Source organism: Crinia signifera, chromosome 5, assembly GCF_055691185.1.
Source record: "Crinia signifera chromosome 5, ASM5569118v1, whole genome shotgun sequence".
Lineage (NCBI taxonomy): Eukaryota > Metazoa > Chordata > Amphibia > Anura > Myobatrachidae > Crinia > Crinia signifera.
In genome coordinates this window covers 110,913,803-110,940,463 of record NC_139221.1, presented here as the reverse complement: position 1 = coordinate 110,940,463, position 26,661 = coordinate 110,913,803, and the positions used below count along the sequence as shown (strand labels likewise).

General features: G+C 42.6%; 1 protein-coding gene across 2 annotated transcripts in view; it reads left to right on the top strand.

Annotated features, from left to right (window-relative positions):
* The window catches only part of CDKAL1 (CDKAL1 threonylcarbamoyladenosine tRNA methylthiotransferase), a 794,854-nt gene that overhangs the window by 601,438 nt on the left and 166,755 nt on the right, over nt 1-26,661 (top strand). For both annotated transcript variants that reach the window (XM_083187848.1, XM_083187847.1), the window contains exon 12: nt 12,008-12,070. In XM_083187848.1, coding sequence (XP_083043974.1) covers nt 12,008-12,070 — 63 coding nt within the window. The remainder of the gene's footprint in view (nt 1-12,007; nt 12,071-26,661) is intronic.

The following is a 26,661-nucleotide window of genomic DNA, read 5'->3' as shown; positions in this document are numbered from 1 at the left end:
GGCGCCATCTTGGAACAGTTACCCGGAGCTGCGGCGGTGAGCGGTGGAGAGCGGGCGGTGCAGGGACGGACGCACAGGCTGGCGGTGAGCTAAAGCCACCACCAGAGCTCCCGCAGCCGGCTGCCCGAGTCCCCCCCCCCCCCGCCGCCCAGAATAGAGGACGCTGCGCTAGTGACTCTGCAGAGCGCAGGCGTCCCCCTCCTGCACTGCCAGACTGCCATAAGGGTGGGAATCCCCCCCCCTGCTGCCCTGAACGCCAATTCAGCCTGGGTCCCATATGAACAACAGACCTGCTGTGGATACTGGACTGGAGAGGTCAGAGGCACCCATTGCCATTCTGGGTGGCCTCAACTAACTGCCCTGCCTGACCTGACTTGTTGGCTTTTTGCCCCAGCAATATTCAATGCTCAAGCTAAAGAGTTAAAGAGAGCAGCCCCTGCAAACAAGACATACAACCTGAGACACATAGAAAATACAGGTCTCTGATTCTCTCTACCCACAATTAAACTGACATAGTGAGGTTTCTCACTCCATCCAATGCTCTCTTGAAATCGGAGGGCTGACAGTACCCCTAAACAACTCGCCCTGCTCCCCCAGCCAGATTAAACGCTCACCTCCCACTATTATATTCCGCATCCTAAAAAAAAAAAAAAAAAAAAAAGAGAGGTCCCCAATAGTGCCGCTACAAGAGACAGCGTTGCTTCAATTTGGACCCCGCTAGAAGAGACCTGATCAGATACTACAGGGGAGAACTCTGGTTTTACCCCCCGATCTCAGCATCCAGCCACAGAACTCCCTACCTTAGAGACAAGCACCCACAGAAATATAACCCGACCATCACATAAACATGTGACCGAAAAGCTTTGCGATGAAGCCATGTGCCCTTTGATGTCACCCTGAGACCACCCGGGGGGGAGTGGCGGCTGAATCCTAGCATGCCAAGCTTACACAAATGACATGTGAAATAAGATGTGCGAACTATAACTAACCATAGACCATTAATCTGAATACTTAAACTTCACTCCACCGCTGGTGACTTCCTCAGGAATCCTCATGCTGGGTCGGGAGTTTTGAGACTACAGGATCCTCCCTATTGTATGAGTGAGCATACATGAGTTCCAAGAAACGCAGGGGAAAAGGAGGTAGTTCCCGCTCTTCTCGTACACTGCCTAATACCGACCTCCGAAAATACCTGAGCTCCCAGAAAGATCGTGAAATGGCGTCCCGATCAAATCCCGCTTCCCCGGCTCATTCCTCAGTATCAGAGACCTCACTAGAAGCGGGAGAACCATCCCTGCTCTCGACACAACCTGATAAGCATGACCTTCAAAAAAATTTCAAGCTTCTCCAAACACTTCCTACTAAAGCGGAAGTCCCCACAAAAGAAGATTTCACCTCCCTAGAAGAGAAGCTGCGAGAGGTAGTTCGTGCTGAAGTCTCCAATCTTAAACAAGAGATGACCCAAATAGGCTCTCGAGTGGAATCATTGGAGTCAGCAAGAGAAAAGACTGATGCCTTTAACAAATCTTTAGTGGACACCATCAAAACACAGGCAGAAGAAATACAATCCCTCCGCGAACACCTCGATGATATCGATAATAGAGGACGTAGGAATAATTTGAGAGTCAGAGGTATCCCAGAGGACATTTCTCCACAAGGTCTCAAAGATGTCCTTACCAAAATCTTTAATGAAGTACTGGAGAACAACCCTAACGACTCAATTGTCTTCGATAGAGCCCATAGAGCTCTACGCCCTAGAGGCCTACAATCTGAACGCCCGAGGGATGTGATTTGTAGACTGCACTACTTCACTCAAAAAGAGGAGATTCTAAGGAAAATACGCAACTTAGATGCCCTCGAGTTTGACGGTCACCCTATTCAGGTGTTTCAAGATCTCTCCTGGCTCACGTTGCAGACCCGACGACAAATCAAACCCCTGACGGACACCTTGAGGAAAATGAATATAAAGTATAGATGGGGCTACCCCTTCAGTGTCACAGCATCAAATGAAGGGAAAACTGCAACCCTTCGGAAACCCGAAGAGGTGGACTCCTTTTGTGCTACCCTGGGACTCCCACCAATCAAGACCCCTGAATGGCGTTCACTTCGTGCCCAGATTTCACCTCCTTCGGTCCCTATGATGAATCCTCCATTTCAGATTGTCGAGAGATCACCGAAATCTCATCATCAGTCGCAGACGCCAAAATCTCCACGTTCCTCTTCTTCTACACAACCGATAACCTGACCTACACTAACCATATCAGTCTACATCCAACAAGTGGGAGATTCCAAGGAAAGCAGAGAACTCCAATGGCTATCCTTATGTTTGAAACACACGGTCATAGATAAGTAACCTTTATAGGGAAAAACATACTTATTGCTTAGGCCTAGTTAACCTTTATAATGTCTTAATTCATTTTGCTAGTTAAACCTTTCTTGTAGAAAAAAGTTTCCCCTGCCTCTTACGGAGAACTCAGCTGCCAGAAGCTAAAATGAGACCGTTTATAACTTAAAGGTGGAACCTCCTACAGTTTAGGAGATCACGTTGTTCCCCCTTTTCTCTTTTCCTGTTTTTTTACAAATTAGAATGGACACCTTTGCTGTTCAAAAACGTTATCCTCTTAGTTCGCATATCTTGCATAAACCATATAAGCTATAGAATGTAATTATTACCTGCATTACCTTTTATAACTGTTGATTGTTTTGTCAAAATCTGCATCTGTTTATTAGGTGTGCTGGGGATGGGCCCCGTACCCCCCCCCTGTTGCCCCCATATACACTGCACTCCATGGTCCCAATCACGGGGACGAGAGTGATTTCGCTCTCGCCTAGTGAAATGGGAGCAGTGTTACTGTCTTGGTTCTGGATACTTCTATCCTTTCTATTGTTTGACAGATATATGTTTTCATCTTTCTCTCTCTTTCTACTCCTCCCTTTTTCAATGTTCCCTTCCCTCCTTCTTACCCACTTCCCCCGCTGCGTCTCCCAGACCAGTCATGCAGTGACTACGTTACCCTGACCAATATGACTAACTTTAAAGCTCTATCCATAAATACTAAAGGCCTAAATATTCCTGAGAAAAGATCCAGGGTGCTAAGGGAACTGAAAATAGAAAAAGCAGACATAGCGTTTCTACAAGAGACGCATTTTAAAGAGGGGGCCCCCCCTTCTCTTAGAAATAGGGATTTCCCCGTAGGTTTCTTTTCAAACAACCCGCTGGGGAAAACTCTGGGAGTAGCTATCTTGTTCTCTCGCCACATAGATGTTACTGACATAGTCTTTCACCAATTAATTCCAGGAAGAGCCTTGCTAGTAAAATGCAAAATTTCCAACAGCGATTTCACCTTACTTAACATTTATGCGCCCAATAAAAACCAACCGTCTTTCTTAGAGAAGGTATTGTCCTTATCCCAACCCCATTTGCAGGGAGTGCTTTTATGTGGGGGGGACTTCAATTGGATACTCGATCCTAGACAAGACTCCTCCCATCCTTCCCCGCGCTACTCAGACAAGCTCCATCGTAGAATCCGCAGACTCCTTCACACGTATCAATTAGTGGATCCTTGGCGTATTCAACACCCCTCGTTAAAAGATTATTCCTTTTACTCCCATCCCCATAAAATATACACCAGGATCGACTACATTCTAATATCACACAGATTTCTACACCTAATAAACAAAACATCCATAGGACAGATTTCATGGTCAGACCATGCACCAGTTTCCTTAACCTTCAATCCCCCTACCCCAAACGGTAAAACCTATACTTGGAAATTAAACACCTCACTTTTACAAAACCCCCAATGTCAACAACAAATAAGAGCAGCGCTACAAGAATATAAGGAAATTAACGACATCGCTGACACTCCTAAGACTATGGTCTGGGAAGCGCACAAATGCGTAATCAGGGGTAGACTTATACAAATAGGAGCACAACTAAAAAAGCAGAGACAAGCAAGAAGAGAGACCCTGATTCAGAGAATACATTCCTTAGAACTCACACATAAATCCTCCCTCTCTGCTGATACTCTAAATGAACTACTAGAAGCTCGAAAGGAATTAAATTCCTTTATGTCAGAGAAACTTAAAATAGAGGCCCGTAAGTGCCGTAACCGTTTTTTCCTCTTTGGAAATAAACCTGGTAAACTATTAGCAAATGCACTGCGAGCGCAACGCTCAGCGACATTCATACCGAGTATCAAATCCCAAAAGGGCCACATGTGTAACACTACTAATGATATTGCCTCGGCCTTCAAGTCTTTCTACTCACAATTATATAATCTCAATAAGACACAAAAACTGGATTCACAAACGATCAAGAAACAAACCATTGAAAACTATCTTCAGGAGGTTGGGTTCCCGAAACTATCAGCTGAAGAAGTTGCGGCTCTTGAGCTACCCTTTTCCCCTGAAGAACTAGAAACTGCAATTAAAACTACCCCAAATGGTAAAAGCCCTGGACCCGATGGTTTCCCCATAGAGTACTATAAAACTTTTAGTGACATCCTATCCCCAATGATGCTGACCACCTTTAACCAGATCTCTGATGATTCCCCATTTCCGAGCCAGTCTCTGCTCGCCCATATTTCCATTATCCCCAAGGAGGGGAAGGACCCAGCACAATGTGCCAGTTATAGACCAATCTCCCTGTTGAATGTCGACTTGAAACTATATGCAAAGCTGATAGCAAATCGCTTCAAGAAACTCCTCCCACATCTGATCCATTCTGATCAGGTGGGTTTTGTCCTGGGGCGAGAGGCGAGGGACAACACGGCAAAAGTCTTGGACTTAATTCATATTGCCACAGGTAGCACAACACCAGCTATTTTGCTATCGACAGACGCGGAGAAGGCATTCGACAGGGTAGATTGGGACTTTCTCCTGGGGGTCCTGAATCACATTGGCTTGGGTCCTGTGGGCTATCAGAGAATTAAAGCTCTTTACTCAACCCCCGCTGCACAGGTTAGAGTTAATGGAGATCTTTCAGAGGTGTTCCAGATTTCGAACGGCACTCGCCAGGGGTGTCCCCTGTCCCCCATGATATTTGTTCTTTGTATGGAGGCGCTGGCGAGGGCTATTCGAAAAAACACCAATATACAGGGTCTTTGTGTAGGACAGGGGTCCCCAATCTTTTTTTAATCACGGCACCCTAGAGTATAAGAATTTTTTTCGCGGACCCCTAGGCCAAATTTATTTTAATTAGATTGGATTTATATGCGGTTCTTAGGGTCAGTTATGTGGAAAAGGGCAGGAATTGCTTCTATTTGTACACATTCTATGATTGGCAGCCACCAGCACTGGTTTTGCTTATAAATAATTAACCATTAATAATTTGAGTTGGTCCTGGACTACCAACCCAGGGCACCCCTGCATGTGTCCTGAGGCATCCCAGGGAGCCACGGCGCACAGTTTGGGAACCACTGGTGTAGGAGGTAAAGAATATAAATTGGCCTTATTTGCAGATGATTTATTAGCAATAATTTCGAACCCCCTAACCTCGATTCCTAACCTCCTGGGCGAATTCCGCCGTTATGGAGAGCTCTCTAACTTCAAAGTGAATCTATCTAAATCGGTTGCATTAAACCTAACACTAGACCAGATGAATCTACAAGTTCTAAAATCTATATCTCCATTTGCCTGGCACCCAACACATCTTAAATATTTAGGTGTAAATTTAACCAGAAGGGTCTCTGATATATACTCTAACAATTTTCCTCCGCTACTAAATAAAATACAGGCTGACCTCTCCTCCTGGGGAGCAAAAAACATTTCTTGGTTTGGTCGCATCAGTGTAATTAAGATGAATATATTGCCAAGGATTTTATATTTTCTTCAGACACTCCCAGTTGATATTCCCAGCTCCTGGTTCTTATCGCTACAACGTAAACTACGGGATTATATATGGGCGGGCCGTAAACCGAGATTTAAGCATGAGATTTTATTTAAAAGGAAACACACAGGAGGTCTCCAACTGCCACATTTTCTCTCATACTATAAGGCAATACTACTGACTAGAGTGATGGAATGGACCTCCCACTCAGGTAAAAAGCAATGGGTAGATTTAGAACTAGCCACTATCCCGTCGGCTCACCCTAGCCTCCCCTGGTGCGAAAGACCTCCGAACACCTCACATCCTCTGGCAACCCCCATGTTCCGCTGCTGGAAGCGTCTCCGCTCACTGCCCATGATCTCCCCTAACCCATCTCCCCTTATGCCTCTGTTTGATAACCCAGACTTCCCTCCAGGAATGGTTGATAACTCATTCTCCTTATGGCGCTCAAGAGGTATATCTCGAATAAATCACCTGATAAATACATCAGGCATTGTGACGTTCCCAGATATCCAGAGGGATTGGGATCTCCCAAATAGAGAAATATGGAGATACCTACAGATCAAACACTTTCTGTCAAAATTAGGATCATCATCCAAAAAATTGAGACCCAACACACCATATGAAAATTTATGTATGGCCGACGCATACCCCAGACACGCTCTCTCAACTATTTACAAATTAATCATTGAGGAGGCCTTTCCAGCCAAACCAAAATTCATGGTGGACTGGGAAAGGGATCTTCAGGAATTGGCGGGAGAGCATGACTGGACAGAAATACTCAGGAACACCTTTTCCTCTTCCCTAAATGTCCTAACATTGGAGACTCATTATAAGGTTCTCACTAGGTGGTACCGTTGTCCAGATCTTCTGGCGCGAATCTATCCGGGAGTCTCAAATGTCTGCTGGAGGTGTGGCAGTCACCCAGGTACAATGCTTCATATATGGTGGGACTGCCCGTCTGTACAGACATACTGGAAGAAAGTAGTCGAAACTGCAGAAATAATTCTACAGGAGGAGCTGCCGTTTAGCCCAAGCTTTTGGCTACTTAACCTCATACATAGACCCCAATCTACATATAAGAAAACCCTTTTACGCCACTTATTGAGTGCCTCAAAAGCTATAATTCCAGTGCATTGGAAGACTGACACCACTCCACCAATGTCGGAATGGTGTAGCCGACTTGACCAATATATGGCAATGGACGACCTTATCTCCTCTATAGACTCTAAAGAACAGACCTTTAATGTCACCTGGCTACCTTGGTTAACCTATAAAGAATCGGAACACTACAAGTCACTAAAATGATTTAGTTTATTTTCACTCTTTATGGAAACATTCCTAGAATACATAAATACGATTGTAGGAGCCGCAGCACTGTCCTTCCCTCTCCCTCTCTTTCCCCCCTTGTTCCGTCTTTGTCGTCTTCTCTTTCTTTCCTAAAATAGATCTAAAGGAATCAGTATTGGTACCAATTTTCAATTGTTATTTAGTCCTACTATAACTATTGTGATATTTCAGACGCTTGTTTTATATCAGACTCTGTAATGCTTCTTGAAATATGTGTCCTTTTTTCTTCACACATAGTGTATGTGACTTACTATGTTCCTTTGATAAAATCAATAAAATATATTTGCATAAAAAAAAAAAACTAACAATACAAATGAAAGATTAAAAAAAAAAAAAAAGATAGATGCGCAGAAGCATAGTCCACTAAGAATCTAGATACATACTTAAAAGGTATTAGTACTTGTTTCCTAGCACGGCCACCCCGATTTACATCGGGGTGGTCGTGTCGGAAAAATTGCGTCCATCGCATGCGATTTGGTCGCATGCGATGCGATCGACGCGACCGACCCGATTTTTTGATTGAATCAAATGTGAATAGGGTCCCTGGGACCCGATTTTACATTGGATTCAATGTAAAATATTCCCTAGACCCCCAAATTTTACAGCGTAAACCCCACCCCACAATAGACGCCAACTCGAAGCGTGGCGAGCGGCGGCGGTGCGCGTTCTCCGACCTTTTCATTCCCCTACTATCCACGTCGGCGTGGAGTTGAGAATATATAGTGTACCGAGCCCGAAGCGTGGCGAGCGCACGCGTATAACTTCACAGGTATACGCGTCCCCTCGCGGGGCTCGCCACGCTTCGGGCTCGGTGACTCGCTGCGCTCACCACACTATATATTCTCAACTCCACGCCGACTTGGATAGTAGGGGAATGAAAAGGTCGGAGGACGCACACCGCCGCCCCTCGCGGGCTCGCTGCGCTCGCCACGCTTCGGGTTGGCGTCTATCGTGGGGTGACGACGGGGCCATATATAATGTGAAATGGGTCATATTGTCCCATTTCACATTTTTTTCAATGTGAGATGGACTTAATCAAGTCCATCTCATCTTCTGCCATTATAATGGTACAAGACCGACGCGATGCTCCCGATTTCAATGTTAAAAAATATTTTAACATTGAAGCCTATGGCAAAATCGGGGGCATCGCGTCGGTCGCGTCGGGACCAATGTTAATGGTCCCGACCGACGCGATGCCCCCGATTTTTTACCTTTGCCGGCAAAATGGACCTGATTTCAAAGGAAATCGGGTCCATCGTTGGGATCGTGTACCTTAACTTAAAGGTGCACGATCCCAACGATTGTGGCCGTGCTAGGAAACAAGTACCAAGGTATTTTATTTGTTGTTTAAGAAATATATTTGTGTGAATGCTGTTTGAATTTGTCTAGTGATTTGTTAATATCTATCGTTGATTAGAGTCAAGCAAAGGGATGTTTTCTTGTGTTGTTTCTCTTGTGTAATTTAATAAAGGAAGGATTTAACCAAGACTATTCAATGTGTTGCCTGAAAATTCGGAGTGCCTGTAGAGACTTCCACCTCTCAGTCTGAGCATTATGTGCAATACAAATTAAAAAGTGTATTCTCTCGTCTCTATTCATGGTTGAAGTGTGAAGTGCTGTATTGTATCCTAAAAACTGCTGAAGGTCATTTACTGCGGTAAACAGTTCTTTCTTTTTCTACAGTAATATGTAGATTCGATCACGCTACAATCTCATAGCAAATTTCAGTTGTTGATGTATGCAGTTTATACACACAATGTTTGACCTGATACTGAAAGGCGATGTATGCAATGGTAATACTATTATTCATATTATAGGACTTAAATAAAGCCTTATTTAACAATCTATAAAACATTTAAAAATAAAATGAAAAAATTGTTATAGTTCTATTTCATAATAAGTAACAGAGATGCAAAGGATGATGATGATGATGATTAGTGTTTTCTCATCTAGACGAGTGGTAAGGAACCTAATACACTTTATGGCCCTTTATTCTGGTTCACTCAATTCCATCACAAATGGACAAAACCATGTGCACTGCAGGTGGGGTAGATGTTACTTGTGCAGAGAGAGTTAGATTTGGGTGGGGTCATACTTCAAAGTAAGATCTATATTGCAGTGTAAAAATAAAGCAGTCAGTATTTTACCTGTACAGAAACCAAATAACTCTCTGCACATGTTACATCTGCCCCACCTGCAGTGCACATGGTTTTGTCCATTTGAGAAGGATTTTACCTTTGCGAGTGAACCAGAGTAAGGGCCTTTGTGGCAGCCCTGTATCCTGCCAGATATTACCCTTAATCAAAGTAACAATTCATTTGACCAAAGAAAAAGACACCTATTTGTAATGAACTATCATCGGGCAGGAGCTAGGTGCCACATGTGACCGCTCTGTTGCCCATTCTTTATCTGGACTGTATGCTGAATGTTATAAATGAGTGAGTACATTATGCAATGTGTGCTAAGAGGCCGCTGTGCTACTAATGGTTTTAAAACATATTAAAGACTTCACATTATATTAAAGTTAGATTAAATGGTAACTCATGAATGGAGTAAATATTGTGATACAACAGGTCTTAATGCTTATTACATTTTTGTATAATATAAATACATGTTTGTCTTTGTGCTTTACTTTAGTTCTTGATCATGTGTAGAAAAAAAAATGTTTAAATTGTAGTCTTTTAGGAGCAGACTCATTGTTGATGTCATGTAACATAGCTAGTTTATAGAGGTTAGAGCCAGGGGCATAAATACAGGAGGCCTTGCTTCTTCTGGGCTCCAGCCCTGAAGGGGGCGCGCTGACCTATAGTTTATGCTCTATGTTCCCCAAAGCATGAATATGTATTGAGCCCAGGGGCATGTGCCGTTTTCCTTCCTCTCCCAATTTATGTGTTGCTGGGGTGGTGAAATTGAATGTGGATTTGGTGGGGGGGGAGGGGGGATATTCAAGAGGCAGGACCCCTCCTAAAGTCACTAGTACCTGACACGGTACTCTTTACCTAGCACGGCGCCCGCGATTGGCATCGCGGTCATCGGGGGTAAAAAATCGCGGCCATCGCATGCACTAAAAAAACGGGTGTGACGCGATGCCCGCGATTTCCCATAGGGATCAATGTTAAAAGTGTCAATGGACGCGATTTTTGTGTTCAATGCCTCATTGCCCGCGATTTGTCCATAGGAAACAATGTTAAATGGGCCACAGAGCCCTAATAGTCCCCCTGAAGTCTGAAATGGCCCCCACAATTGTTAACGCCACCCCACGATCAACGTGAACCCGAAGCGTGGCGAGCGGCGGCGGTACGCGTCCTCCGACCTTTTCATACCCCCACTATCCACGTCGGCGTGGAGTTGAGAATAGAATAGTGTGGCGAGCGCAGCGAGCCACCGAGCCTGAAGCGTGGCGAGCGGACGCGGACACCTGTGAAGCCCGCGAAGGGACGCGTTTACCTGTGAAGGTATCCGCGTCCCCTCGCTCGGCTCGCTACGCTAAGGGCTCGGTGGCTTGCTGCGCTCGCCACACTATTCTATTCTCAACTCCACGCCGACGTGGATAGTGGGGGTATGAAAAGGTCGGAGGACGCGTACCGCCGCCCCTCGCGGGCTCGCGGCGCTCGCCACGCTTCGGGTTCACGTTGATCGTGGGGTGGCGTTAACAATTGTGGGGGCCATTTCAGACTTCAGGGGGACTATTTGGGCTCTGTGGCCCATTTAACATTGTTTCCTATGGAAAAATCGTGGGCATTGAACACTAAAATCGCGTCCATTGACACTTTTAACATTGTTCCCTATGGGAAATCGCGGCCATCGCGTCGCACCCGTTTTTTAGTGCATGCGATGGCCGCAATGCCCGCGATGGGCGCCGTGCTACGTAAAGAGTACCCCTGACACCTATGGAAAGAGTCTTTCTTTCTCCACCCTAATGTACCCTTCTTCTCACAGCTGTACAGGATGCACAAGCAGCCACAGAGGTGGACAATATCCCCTTTAGCAGATAACCTAAGCAGTGACCCTCAAATAAGACCAGGTCCTTCATTAGTACCTTTCCTCCCGCCTGGGTGTGCCTGGGACAGGGTTTGATTGTGAATGCGACGGAGTGGGGGCGCCAAGAACTGTCTCACCTCTGGGCTCTAATGTGAACTTATGCCCCTGGTTAGAGGTCACTAATGTAGGTCTTTGATGCCAAAGATAAATTACATTCTAAGAGCCAGATGTATCAAGATTCAAAAAGTGATAAAGTCGAGAGTGATAAACCACCAGCCAATCAGCTACTACTTGTCATTTATCAAACCCAGCATGTAACATGTCAGGTAGGAGCTGATTGGCTGGCTGTTTATCACTTTTTGAAGCTTGATACATCTGGCCCTTGATATGTTACTTACTGTACCTTTGTTGCCTTTGAAATCTCATGTCTGTGGTAGCTTGTCTCTGGACCTGGTAGGCTCCTGGACAGCACATGATGTGTGCCCATGTTTTGTTTTGTGCTGTGATATGCTGAACAGAGAGACAATGCAGGTACTTCCCTTGTGAAAGAGTCTTTTAACCTGCCAGATCTGATGATGCAGTCAGCATGGAGTAAAGAGAACATTAAAGAGACTGTGATACAAACTTTGTACTTACTGTAATTATTCATGCACTTGTGTTATATATAAAGCACTTTTAATCCGATAACTCCCTTGTCCATTTCAGTAGATAAAGATACTACTTGTGTAGAACAAAAAGTTATAGGCTCCATATTTGTTTTACCTACTGACAAGAAAACTCTTATGATGTTTTGTGATCTTTTTATTCCAAGCATGTTGACGATGACGGTTTTTCATTTGTTTGCAGAAAAAACAACGAACAAAAGAACTGTCCCAACTTTTTCATTCATACAACCCATACGACCACAAGGTAAGATACGATGCTCATCAAAGGCAAGTCACATCATCACTCCTATTGTGTTTGCTCAACGCTTTACTTGCGAGGAGGGTTCTGTTAATTCTTTATATCTCTTTAATCATGATAGCGGTCAGTAGCTTATTCAAAAGGTTTTTACATCCCTTGCTGAGAATTTTAGGTCTTTGAACTCAAAATCTAAATGTGATATACAGTATACAGTATGTTGGAAAAACTTTCTTAATTTCCAGTAGTTTTCTCCTGTCTAATACGCCGTACTCTGTACAATTAATGATATTGGTGATATCCGTGTGCTGCTTAATGGGGTCTTCATCATTGTTGAAAACTGTTAATTTATGTATACTTTTAGCAAAATCAAAAAATATGCTTTATTTGCTGCCATCACTAATACTGCTTTCGGACCGCAAATACAGGGTCACACCAGGACTTTGCACAAGAAGGGTCGCACCGGGACTGAACAGTTTCAGTCTGTTCAGATCACATCAGCGAACCGGCAATATTGGCAGTTTGCTGACATCATGTGGGAGAGCGTCGGAGCATCATCAGGGGCAGGGGAGGAGGCAGCGCTTAACGCTGGTGCTGCCTTCTCCATAGTGGGAATGGGAAACGGGTCGCTCAACGTGATTAACCAGTTCACACTGCACAGCAACGAACTGGTTTATTCCACCTGTACCCAAAACATAATCAGTCCCTATCTCATAAGTGATTACGGTACTTATATGTTAGTTGGGCACCCACTAAGCTATTTGCTTAGTTTTACGCGTCCCCTCGCGGGGCTCAGTGGCTCGCTGCGCTCGCCACACTATATAAAGTCAACTCCATGCCGACATGGATAGTAGGGGTATGAGCGTACTTACTATAGTGGGCGCCCAACTAACATATAAGTACCATGAATACACCTTTATATGTCACAGGTAAATGCTGTAAACTCTTTCATGTGGATCTCAAAATAGAAGGACTTTCTGCAGTCTCTAAGCAACATTTATTTATTGCCTTGGCCCTTGGTAACTGGAATTTGCCCTGTTCTGGAAATGACATGGGTCCCATCCCATGAACGTTTGGGCTAATATTATGGTGATCAAAAAACATTATCAATGCAAATGAACACACAAATTGGAGCTATACTCCTCAACCTGCCACTTTGCTGGACTGGCCTTTGGAGATGTGTGCATGTGTTAGCACAGGTTTTCATTCCCCTAAATTCTCTTAGGGGCATATTTACTAAAATGCAGCAAATCCTTAACAATTAAGAATCCTTATGGCTGCATATCATGCCAATAAGGATTCTTTATTCATATGTATTACCCCTTGCCGACATCTCTGTGAGTGATGGGAAAAATATCCAGTAAAAATGCCAGCAATGCTCACGTGGAATGGGAACATTGGGTAGACAAGCATTAGGTCTACACCACTAGATCAACATGACTGAAGGTCGACAGGGTCATAAGGTCGACATGGTGAAGGTCAACAGGGTCATAAGGTCGGGTTTTTCATGGTGGGTCATGAAATACCGCCATCGGCACATGTCGGCTCAAAAAACTGGAAAACCCCACGTTGACCTTATGACCCTCTCGACCTTACCCATGTTGACCTTATGACCCTGTCGACCTAATGACCCTGTCAACCCAACACATGTCAACCTTCCGTGACGTCAACCTAGTGGTGTCGCCCTAATGCTTGTAGACCCAGTGACCGTATCTCGCTCACATTTGTTATATAAATTCAAATAAAACGTGTGAAATAAAGATTCTATTTCCTATATATGCTAAACATTACAGGTCATTATGATAAATACAATGTTTAATTTAGAGATTTTCACACCTGTTTTGACATTCAATTGGCATTTAAAGGGTTAACATAATAGTTCTGATAAGAGCCCATCCCTGTGATCCGGAAGAAGTAAAGTGAATGCTTCCATTTTTATTTTTCTTGCACCTTTGGACCCACTCAGAGCTTACTGTACATGCACAGGTCACAAAAGGCCCACAATGTGCAGCTGGACTTCCTGCATCCCACTGGATGGGGATCATAGGATCCCTCTCCAGCAGAGCTGCTCCATTTGCATGTACTGAATGGAGCTAATGTCAATCTGAAGTTGACATTAGCACACACATCACAGAAAACTTTTGGGACGGCAGACAAAGCTTTCTGTGGGTAGATGCACTATTACTTACCACTGTGTTATGTCCCTTATCCAGCTCTGTTGTGTGCATTGTGAATGCACTAATAAAGTTTTTCGGTGTGGATCCTGCAGGAATCCATCCGGCCAGGTGAGCAAAAGTGGTGTCCATAAGAAGCTACTGTGCATGAAGAAAGAAAAAAACATGAGCATGTGTATGTGCAGTAGAATTTTGTTTCTGTTTCTTACCTCACCGTCAGTGTGGAAGTACAGTTCTTAAGGTGCCCATACACAGTGCGTTTAGCGGTTGCGATGCGTGCTCCCGCACACAGCTCAAAAAGTATGTGCTGCACATACTTTTTGAACTAGGTTCCATTTGCATCGCACGCAAATCGCATGCAATGCAATGCCATCTACTGTAGTTCAAAACGCATCCAGTTATTGTACCATGTATGAGCACCTTAAGAGCATACAGGTGGATCGGAATACAACCCTGCCTCAAAAATTAAGCAAAATTAAAGATTTATATAAATGCCAATTTACAAAACCTTCAATTCAAGTTTGCAACACTGAGAGTGATTGGTGATAGCATGTTGCCACTGACAACACTGATCTCTGGAATACTACCCTTATTATGATCTGCCACTGGATGATGCTATTAGCTATGGATCACAAGGCTCGAACATTTGAATGAAGCTTGGTCCCAATGTAGTGAGCATTCCCTGAAATCTAGAATCTCACAGCCTAGCAGGATAATAGAAGTGAGGTACTGTGGCATGGCACCATCATTATCATCTATTCCCTCCTCAGTCACAGACTATCCCTATGAAATTCCAAAACCCAGAGTTTGGTCATTTGTTACAGATTATGTTCTGCGTGGCGACAGACAATATCCTTATGAACCTGTACATTGCATTTGCTATGCCTTGGTTCTGCTGCTATGGCAGTCCTCAGAGTTTCAGTCTTCGTGAGCCATGAAATGACAAATGTTACTAGATTGTTTTCTGAACAGACAGACCTTTGTATGCAATTAAATAATACATTTCAAAAGTTACTATATCCAATATTACTGAAATGTTGAATTATACAGTTTCTCTATTGAAGATCTGTACTGTTATAGTAATTTTACAGTACCAAAAGCTGTGGTTTACAATGAGGCTTATGTTTAACCTACTGTACCCATTTTTGGTGTCCAGTCCTGCATTAAAGGCACGGGTAACTGACCTAGAGCATATTAACTTAACTATTCATTCATTATGGTTTTTGGACTTTATATAGTATTTAATTATACTCTTAATTATTTTTAGTTGTATGTGGTTCTGCAAAAATGTCTATAAAATATCTAAAGCCCCATACATACTAAACGATGCATACACACTTGCTGATGCATACTCCAAGTTGAGCGACGGCAGGGGGGTGGGGAAACGGCAGTGCTGCTGCTGCTACAGCATGGCCATCATTAGGGATGACCTTCCTCGTCTGGACATGCTTATATGAGGGAGAGGAGCGTTAACAAAAGGGAGCATGCACGCTAGGCGATATTCTCCACAATATCACTTTGAAAACCCCTTTCTGAACATTATTGTGACCAATATCGTCTAGTGTGTGTATAGGGCTTAACTCTTAAGTAATCATTCCATATTTAGATTAGTCCTTTATGTTGGAGATGTGCGCCTTAGTGCAGTCCCCTATGTTCAGTACTTTGGTGTAGCTGCCAAATGTCACTGCACAAGTGCAACACCACTCATTTGACTGTGTCGCAGTGCAGTACCTGGCACCTCAAAGGGTGTGAGAAACTGCTACTGTTGTTACAACTGTTAGATGTCATATACCTCTACACCCATTACCATTGTTACCGCGGTTTCAAAATAACCTTTTTATAGTTCCAATGGTGCCTGTTGTTAATCACCTAGATTTCATACCAATAGGACAAAACACTATGGGGCAGATGTATTAAGCCTTAACAAGAGATAAAAGCAAGGGTGATAAGGAGAGATAAACATCCAGGCAATCAGCTGCTAACTGCCATGTTACAGGCTGTGTTTGAAAAACGTCAGTAAGGGGCTGATTGGCTGGACGTTTATATGTTTGGTATGTGGACGTATGCGTCCACATACCAAACATTCGCCAAGAGCGACAAGATGCATCAGAAAGGACACTTTGTCCTACTGCAGTGAATGGATGGGTTATATGCTCGTGATCACTGGTTCAGGTAACACAAATGTATGTTCCTGGGTTATTAATGCTTTCTAAAGGTTTCACTTAAACTTTATGAAAGATTTTGACAATGAGTTCTAACATTGTTGTTAGAACTTAAGAAACTACAGTGTCAGATCAATCAAAGTATAGGGAGAATGCTGCTACTGCAAGTGTTTGATACGTGTCTCTTCTCTGTAGGCTCATGTGCAGTTCAATTCTGTATTCGATGCACAAGGAAATTCTATTCTTTTATTAACGCTTTTAATGGAACGTGACCATTCGCTTCTCCTGCTGCCTCCTCTATTCATATGCTTTGTGGCATTTTATCAAAGTGTCCTCAAATGATTTTGGCTTTAGATGTGAAGACTTACATGCTCCTTTACAAATGAGTCATTAGGCCATGTGGAATAGAATGTGGCGGCAGCTATATCCCGTTTGATGTTTGTTTTAGAGCTTTTAATAAATATAAGTCTTCTGGCTTGGTAGAGACTTTTACAGCTGCCAAGCCATATTCCCGTGGCCTGTATTAATGTGCGCATGGTGTTAGCAGGTGACCTAGCAAATAACTGAGGGCCAGAAGTCTTGTTAACAGAGTAAAAGTGATAAAGTGCCTGGTACTTTTTCACCGGCCAATCAGCTCCTTACAGTTACGTTACAAACTGGGTTTAAAAAGACAGTTAGGGGCTGATTGGTACCAAGCACTTTATTACTTCTTCATTATCACTGCTTCATATATCTACCCCTCAGAGGTTAATTGTAATTTTTCTTATGTTACAAAGCATGATATTACCGGCAACTACGGTATGTTAACAGTATACATGTAAAACTCACCAGGGAGTGTTGATGAACCCTAGCAAGGTTTTCCTGGGGTACGCCTGGACTGTGAAGGAACAGATGAAAGGGAAGGACCACTATGGATACCGGACAGCAGGTCTTCAGCCGAGGGGCCTCTGGACGTCTTCTGGGTAACCACCCAGGACACCCAGGTCTATGTCCACATAGCACACAAGCGAGCCTTCTTGCCAATAACAGCCCTTTCCCATAAGACTGTATACATCTACCGGTACTTGTGTGCCACCTGGTCTTACATCTGCAAGTGGCAGTGTGGACTTAACCCCAAGGGCCCCGGACAGCTACCGGTAGGGAGCAGCAAGCATGGAACTACACTGCCTACATAAACTAACTGCCTACATAAACTAACCGGGGCTCGCCAGACCCTCCCCGCTGGCGAGCGCCGGCGAACAGGGGCTACACTGAACTGGGACACACGTGCATCTCACGCGCGTGCGCCCCTGTCTCAGCGGGGACGCTGCGTGTCTTTGCCCGTCTCCGTTTCAGGGAGAGGGGCAGGGTAAGGGGTGCACTCGGGGCGGCGAGTGGTACCTATGGCGGGGGAGGTGGCAGGGACCGGAGGCAGGCTCCGTAGATAGGCTCCGTTGCCAGGGGGAGCGTGAGCGTCTCGTGAGGAATGGTGGGGCTGGCGTTAGAAACACCAGCCCTGCAAAGATGAGCCAAGCCCCATCTGTAAAACTAAATGACAGGACTTAGAGACAAGAAGGGGTACAAGAAGCAAGGACTGGGATACATAAACTCTGACAAGAAAGTTGCAATGACCAATAACAAGAATAAATGCATATACAGGAAATCAAGACAAGGACTAACAGTGATAACTAAGGTGTGTATGTGTATATATATATATATATATACATATATGTATATATATATATATATATATATATATAAGAAGAGAAGATAGATGTGCGCTCTGTGTGTTTCACCACTTTAGTGCATTAACAATCATGCATTGGTACATAAAAGTAGTTTTTATTACAAATTTCATCACAGTATCAGTAATACGGTTTATACAAAGTATAGTTCACTTTTCAATATAAATCACAGTATTGTTCAAATAAATAGTGTCAGATCCAACTTCATGACGTGTGTCACTTCTTAGGATGCGAAACCCTACGCGTTTCGTCCCTTTAGGACTTCATCAGGGGTAAAGTAAGGATCCAATCTGAATATCGTGAAAATTAATTAATTATTTCCGGAAATGAGGATAGTTTTGAACAAAATTACTGACCACTTTCAGATAAAATCTCTGTCCTGCAGAGATGGGACTTCAAAAAAGTCCAATTTTCGCTGATAATAGTGAAACTGTTCTGCAGAAATATGGGACTTCAAAAAGTCCGATTTTTGTTGATAATAGAGAAACTGCTCTACCACAGAGATCACTTTCCACAAATGCGTGGATAGACAACGATTAGCAGTGAACATCCAACTTACCCACAGAAGTTGGATGTTCACTGCTAATCGTTGTCTATCCACGCATTTGTGGAAAGTGATCTCTGTGGTAGAGCAGTTTCTCTATTATCAACAAAAATCGGACTTTTTGAAGTCCCATATTTCTGCAGAACAGTTTCACTATTATCAGCGAAAATTGGACTTTTTTGAAGTCCCATCTCTGCAGGACAGAGATTTTATCTGAAAGTGGTCAGTAATTTTGTTCAAAACTATCCTCATTTCCGGAAATAATTAATTAATTTTCACGATATTCAGATTGGATCCTTACTTTACCCCTGATGAAGTCCTAAAGGGACGAAACGCGTAGGGTTTCGCATCCTAAGAAGTGACACACGTCATGAAGTTGGATCTGACACTATTTATTTGAACAATACTGTGATTTATATTGAAAAGTGAACTATACTTTGTATAAACCGTATTACTGATACTGTGATGAAATTTGTAATAAAAACTACTTTTATGTACCAATGCATGATTGTTAATGCACTAAAGTGGTGAAACACACAGAGCGCACATCTATCTTCTCTTCTTCTATCTATCCCACCTGGTACCTATATTTAACAGCTAGGTACGGTAGAAGTGCTGCTCACTAATTAGCGCAGAAAAAGGACCACACTCCCCCCCATTTTTTCATATATATATATATATATATATATATATATACTGAATAGTGTGGTCTAATGCCACGGCCTAAGCACAGGTCCTAACTGGGAAGCTAACCTCACATAGCTAATAAGGAATGTCTGCTAATCTCCCTGCCAATAAAGAGTATAACAAAAAGCTAGATAGTACTTGCTTTGCAAGGGAAAGGGAATAAGCAGCCTTGAGGTAGCCACAGGTAACTTCCCGGGATTCAGGTATCAAGGGATAAACCAGCAGGACCGGATTCAGGAATCAAACGTTAATCAGCAAAGTGAGAGCAGTCTCCAAACACTTCTATAAGCGGCATTGGAGCAGCCCAAATGAATCCCTTATAAAGGCTGCTTCATGTGTGTCCACCCCTGATTAGTAACAGAGAGCAGCGGCATGCTGCCAAAGGTGTACTGGCTAATTACCTCCCTGCTGCTGCCTGGCTTCCCCGTCGCCTAGGCAACTGCTAGGGCAGAGGCGCTGTGGCAGGGAGAAACGCGTTGTGCATCTAGCAACTGTTGCCATGACGCCGTCCCAGACCGGATGTTCGGACCGGCAGTGACGCGTCATCCCGGCTGCTTAGCAACGGTCGGGACCAGCACTGCAGGACCGCAAGCCCTGTTAATGCGGCCTCTAACAATACATCTGTCAAGAAATGCCCTGGTAATGGTTACAAGTTATCTATTAATGGTTTTATTATTGTGAACCCTGCATTTTACATCTGCCTTTTGTATTCTTCTTATTACTTCTATGGCAACTAGTCAATAAAAATGATATCCTTACAGGGCATTCAGCGGATGCAAGAAAGATTGGCATATCACTGTACTGTAGTTAATGGAATTCCTAAGCGTCACCAGAATTATCTTCCCTTGAAATAAATCCATTAATAAAATTATAATCTGCATATTAGAGACATTTAACAGATAAGGGGGGGTATTTAATGTGCTGCCGCTATTTCCGACGGGGGAAATAGCGGCGGCTCCCTATTTAATGCTGTCTTTAGCATTGAAGCGGGCTCACTGCAGAACAGGCCCGACTTTAGAAGCTGTCAGGCCAGTTCTGCCGATAACGTCCGTGAATTGTCGCGATCCCGGCCACAGATCGACAATCCATGGCGGTACATTGAATCCCGCCTGCCGTTCAGCTGTCGGGCTGACCACAAATGGGCAGGGATCACTGCTGTTGGCAGGGATCGACAGCCGTGATCCTAGATTGAATACCCCCCAAACTGTATTAATGTTTAATATATTCTGCCAGATATGAAGATGAAACATGTAAAAGGACTCCAACTTTTCTGGGCTTAGGTATTTCCCTTCTGAAGACCCCACTAAATTTATTTTGTCAATATCTAAGGGTGGAGAATGAGTTCTGTGAATGGAAGGACCAACCAGAAATAACAATCTTAAATGGTGAAAGTGACCGCAATTTTGAAGATTACTGTTAAAGATCTGGTGTCCAATGATTACAATGAAGAGAGTAATTACTCTATGCCAATGGTTCCTAAAATTTGTGCGGTGGCTCCCTGGGGTGCCTCAAGAAACTTGCAGGGGTACCTTGGATTGGTGAACTAGTACCATTTCAAATAATTTTTAGTTAATATAATAGAGAAAACCAAAGCATGTGGCTGCCAATATAAAATGTATGGACAAACCGAAGCAAATCTTATCCCATACCACATAATTAAACCTAAGGACGACATACTGTATAAACTTAATCTACTTAATTTAATAAGAATTTCTAAATTTTGAAAATAATTCTGATACTCTAGGGCCCTGTAATTCCAAAAAGTTGGAAATTAAAAAAATAAGGGTTATTTTAATCCATCTAATTTTTTCAGGCTTTGCCTTATGTAATAATATTGTAGGAGCAAAAAAAACTAAAAAAATTCTGCGATTTTTGTGTCTGTTTTTTTAACTCCAGATCAAAAATACGAACTCAAAACACTGAAGGGTAGTGTTTTGGAACAGATCCAGATCCAAAACACGTTTCACAAAACACTAAAAGTGGCCGATGCACATCCCTAGGCAGAACACACATCTACAGTCTCCAACTACTACTCTGTAATATTCATACTCTGTAATATTACATACTCATCAAATGCAACCTCGTGATAAAAATATTATCCACAGCCAAAAAATGTAAAACCTTATAGAACAGTGGTTCCCAAAATCGGTCTTCAGGGCGTCCTAGCATCATAATTTCTTATCTGTCTGTTTTTTTGTTTTTGTTTTTTCATGCAGCTGGTTTCATTGGCATTGAGAGCTCCTTTGACTGACTTGTGGTTCACAGCAGTAGCTTCCATACTCCACTTTTAATCCACTCCAGACCTTTCGCTTGCTTAATTGATATAAAAAATGAATGCAGGAATATCCCACAGCTGTCCAAGAAACAGTTTTTGAGACAATTGTCCACGTATTTGCCTCAAACCCATGGCTATTTGGATTTCCCTCTAAATATGCATTTGCTTATGTGTATGGTTTAGTGTAATATTGTGTGTCTTTAACGGTCACTGTCATTTTTTCTCTGTTAGTTGGTGTAACAGAGCAATAATTATCAACACTTGCAAAATCCGCACAAAATGCACAATGCTTGGAGGAAAATAAGAGATTTTGTTTAACATAACAACCCTTTCAAATATGTTTTATGTCCATAGCTGCTGTTTACGGCTAGGAATGCGCTATACTTTAAACCGTTTTTAAACCCCCTAGGACAAGTTGGATTCATCCCTTTACAAACATTGCTGCCAAGGCCTGACCTTGCACATCCCTGCAGTTCTATTGAATTATTTTGCTGTCAGAGTTGGCAGAAATCCTTGAATCTGTTGTTGGCCAGAATCAAACTTATTTATGCATGGGGTTGGTGTGGGGTTATTTGGTAATAAAGTATTCAATATTTTAATCTAAAATGATCCATGCCTATGTGAGTCAGTGTTTAGCTCAGACAAAAAAAAAGCACAACATTTTATGTTATTTACCACTATCAAATCTGTTCTTTCCAATTGCCAAGTCCTGGTTTAAGTGCACAAGCTGATCTTTGCCATTTTTATTGCTAACTGTTATAATAGGATAAAAAGGGGTAAGCATGTAGACATTTCACAATTCATATTTAAGGAAAGCCCCTTCTTGTATGCAGTTCCTATGCTCAGTCCCTTCTTGTATGCAGTTCCTATGCTCAGTCCCTTCTTGTATGCAGTTCCTATGCTCAGTCCCTTCTTGTATGCAGTTCCTATGCTCAGTCCCTTCTTGTATGCAGTTCCTATGCTCAGTCCCTTCTTGTATGCAGTTCCTATGCTCAGTCCCTTCTTGTATGCAGTTCCTATGCTCAGTCCCTTCTTGTATGCAGTTCCTATGCTCAGTCCCTTCTTGTATGCAGTTCCTATGCTCAGTCCCTTCTTGTATGCAGTTCCTATGCGCAGTCCCTTCTTGTATGCAGTTTCTATGCTCAGCCCCTTCTAATATGCAGTTTCTATGTGCATTCCCTTCTAATATAAAGTTCCTATGTTAAGCCCCTTCTAGTATGCAGTTCCTATGCTCAGCCCCTTCTAATAAGCCGTTCCTATGCTCAGTCCCTTCTAGTATGCGCTTCCTATGCTCAGCCCCTTCTAGTTTGCAGTTCCTATGCTAAGCCCCTTCTAGTATGCAGTCCCTTCTACTAGTATGCAGTTCCTATGCTCAGTCCCTTCTAGTATGCAGTTCCTATGCTCAGCCCCTTCTACTAAGCCATTCCTATGCTCAGCCCCTTCTAGTATGCAGTTCCAATGCTAAGCCCCTTCTAGTATCCTCTGCGCAGTCCCTTCTAGTATGCAGTTCCTATGGTCAGTCCCTTCTAGTATGCAGTTCCTATGCTCAGTCCCTTCTAGTATGCAGTTCCTGTGCTTATCTCCTTTTTTTTTTTTATTGCGTCTTTATTTATGAAATGCTTTTTATTTCTTCCAATTGTATCATGCAAACATACATTGAGATCTAAAATAAAATACATACACCCTACAAATATAAATTGCCTTAACATTTTATCTTGTGCTGATAATCAAACATCCGTTGTACCATGCAATAATAACAATCTCTATAACCTACTACTCACAGTAGTCATTTGAGTTAACAATGGAGCAAAATATCTTACAGTACACCGATCTTGGGAGTAAGGCCCTGACACAGGATCTTATTACACTTCCTACAAGCTAAAGTGGCTCACTGTTACTCAATCTGACATGTTGCCATTAACCAACTTTATTGGTGAGGTGATTATATTTAACCTATTTGGAAGAGGACCGAAGCGTCCATATATTCCTAGCCTTTTGTGAGAGACAAACGTATCTTTAAATCTACCTTTAATTTAGCAGTTATGCAATATTCCAAACTGAAAAACTCGCACAAAACAGTTATAAACAAGACAAACAATGAAAAAATTATAATTACTCAACTTCATCTCCTAACACCGTTATGTCTTTAAAAAACTACCTTTATAAAATTCTTAGTGGTGCCACAACCCCATATCTTGTTAAAATTCAAACTAGAGCTCTGTGAGGCATAATCAAATTTTCCGTGCTCATAAATGCATTTTACTAATTTGACCCATTTTTTTACCTCAGGGCCATTATGTGCCAATGGCTTAGCCCCTTCTACAGTAGTATACAGTTACTTATTCATTCAAATGCAGGTTCTCAATACAACATTTCAGCTTCTATGGATAAAATGGATATCAATAACAATTGTGTTATGGTAATAAAGGTATTGATGTATTCATGTTGTCTGCACAGCTCTTCGAAAATAACAATATGAACATATGCTTATTAGATTAGGAAACAAAAAATGAGTAATTTGTTTTAATTACTTGGAAATATAATTACTTTCAGGATGGTTAGACGTATGGAAAAACGACACGGCTGCATTCTTAGGCACTAATAGGGAATTTGACTGTAGAATAGAAGATCTATTTCCCAGTAATCTTATTCTGTTCCTGTTGGGGTGCATGCTGCGGTACCTGGAAATGAACATATGACTTTTTTTTAATTTTTTTTTTTTTTTTTTACGTTAGTCATAGCACATAAATAATAGTATACAAATGAAAAACTAAAATGTAAAGTCAGTGTTTAAAAAAACATAATAAAAAAAAAACCTGAATCCTGGAAAAAAAAAAAATTCTGCTTTTCCAACAAAACCGTTCTTTTAAAATGTATTTAAAAGCAGTTGATGGAGAAGTCTGCGTTTTCTCCAGTAGCACATTTGGCTTCTCTTAATAATGCCAAGATTGGCAGCATTGTGGTGGACACCACTTACTAGGCATGAAGGTTCAGCTCTAAGGATAATGCTAGGATTACGTATATATCCCGCCACAGCTTCCGGATGTTATCATAAATGCACGCTTAATGCTTATTGAGATCATATGGGTTTTTTTCTTCCAAATCTTGCTTATGTGCAATGAGGCCACCCAGGAGTCATTTCATATGTCGTCAGCTAATACACTAATACGGTACAGGCAGGCCAGAGGTCGTCACCTTTCCACTGACTCTTTTTAATATGTTGCTGCACTTAGATGTGTGTTAGTAAATATGCCATGACTGCCCTTTAATAAAACCTCAGAGTTCAGCTGACATCCCACATGGGAGCAGAACTCTGAGGCTATTATATTTGGCCACATATAAGGTGTAATTACATACATCACATAGAATGGTCACACCCACATTGGTGATGCGAAGGTGCAACAGCGCACAGGGTTCTGCCCCCGTGGTGATCATGTGACCGTGTTGACCGCTTTGGCATAGGTGCAAAGTTCCTCTTTTCCTTTAACAAATATGGTGGAGATTAGGTTCAGTATTACTGCAGCCCCTACAAACAAAGGCTATCTCCCATCACAGACTAGGATCTAGTTCTGCTGCGTACGCAACATCTAATATTTTTCGGATATCTTTAATCGTGTACAAATGACTCAGTATATGGCTGGTGATTTCAAATAATGATAAGATGAATATAATCATCAGTAATCATATACTGTAGAAATATCTTGCTGCTTAAGGATAACTGCTGTCACAAATGTAACCAGATACAAAGAGGAATTGTAGCTCTGATATAGTATGTAATAATTTACCATGTGACCACTATTTCTCAGCAAATACACAAGTAATGCTTGCCATCCGTATGCTGACTGAAACAAGGGTGGCCTCTATGAGGTGAGATCCAAAAAACGGTTTTGTATTCGTACCAGTGTATGACTGCTGGGGACGTCCCGGCAGCTGCGCAAAGGTCCGAGAAAGGCTGTTGGCAGGAACATGCACGCTGACAGCACCGTAAGGTGTAAAATGAAACAATTGGTGGGAGGGACTCTAAGTCCATGCGTCTCTCCCACCATGTAACATACAAATATTAGACACTTGTTTAAAAGTATTTTTATTTATTAACAGTTTCTTATATAGCAAAAATTACAAAGAATGATACTCGGCGCTGCTGATTGGCACAAATAAATAATGTCTGCTGAGTGAATAAGTTTGCGGACACACTGCTTAAATTTGTATCAATTTTTATGAAGATATAAAAAGGGGAAAAACAATTAGACAGTCACATACACATATAAGTAACAATTGTTATCAACACATTAAGATACAATTAAAAATGTAGTAGCAATCCTGAATGAGAGGTTCCAGTGATATGCAGAATATTATGGGTTCTGCTGATGTATAAAGTGGACAGTTCGTGTTAATACACGGTTTTTAAAGGTAGGTAAATAGTAGCCACTATAATTGAATACAAGCCAATCCTTTTAGCGTGTAATGGATACGCAAGTGATTTATATGGGCAATAGGGGACCAAGCACGCAAAGGTTATCTGGAGGACGTTTCTTAGGGAGCAAAAAACAGTTTGTGTTTGTTGGTAATATGCTCACCTAATGGGTGTATTGTCCAATCCTCATGGAGCGCCGGTTAATAGGCAGCCAGAGCGGCTTATGATGTTGAAAAGCCGGTACTTGATTATAGCTGCGCCGGGTATGGAAGTTAGCCTGTGATGGTAACACAAGTTTTGCACGGTGTCCGTGCTGGCAGGAGTAGTACGCCGGCAGCACTTCCAATGCAGGAGATGGGTGTAGATTGGTTATGCACGGTGTCCGCGCTGAACGGTCTTGTATGCCGACGGCGCTTCCAGTGCAGGAGACAATGTAGGTAAGCGGTACGTGGTGTCCGTGCTGAGGGGCCTGGTGAGCCGGCAGCACTTCCACGGCAGGTAACAGTTGATAGCGTCTAGCGTGGTCCAACTTGGGCAAACAAACAGGAGACCTCACACTGAGCTTTTGCTGACGTCAACGCGTTTCGTGTGCTGGAAACTTTTTCAGCAAAAGCTCAGTG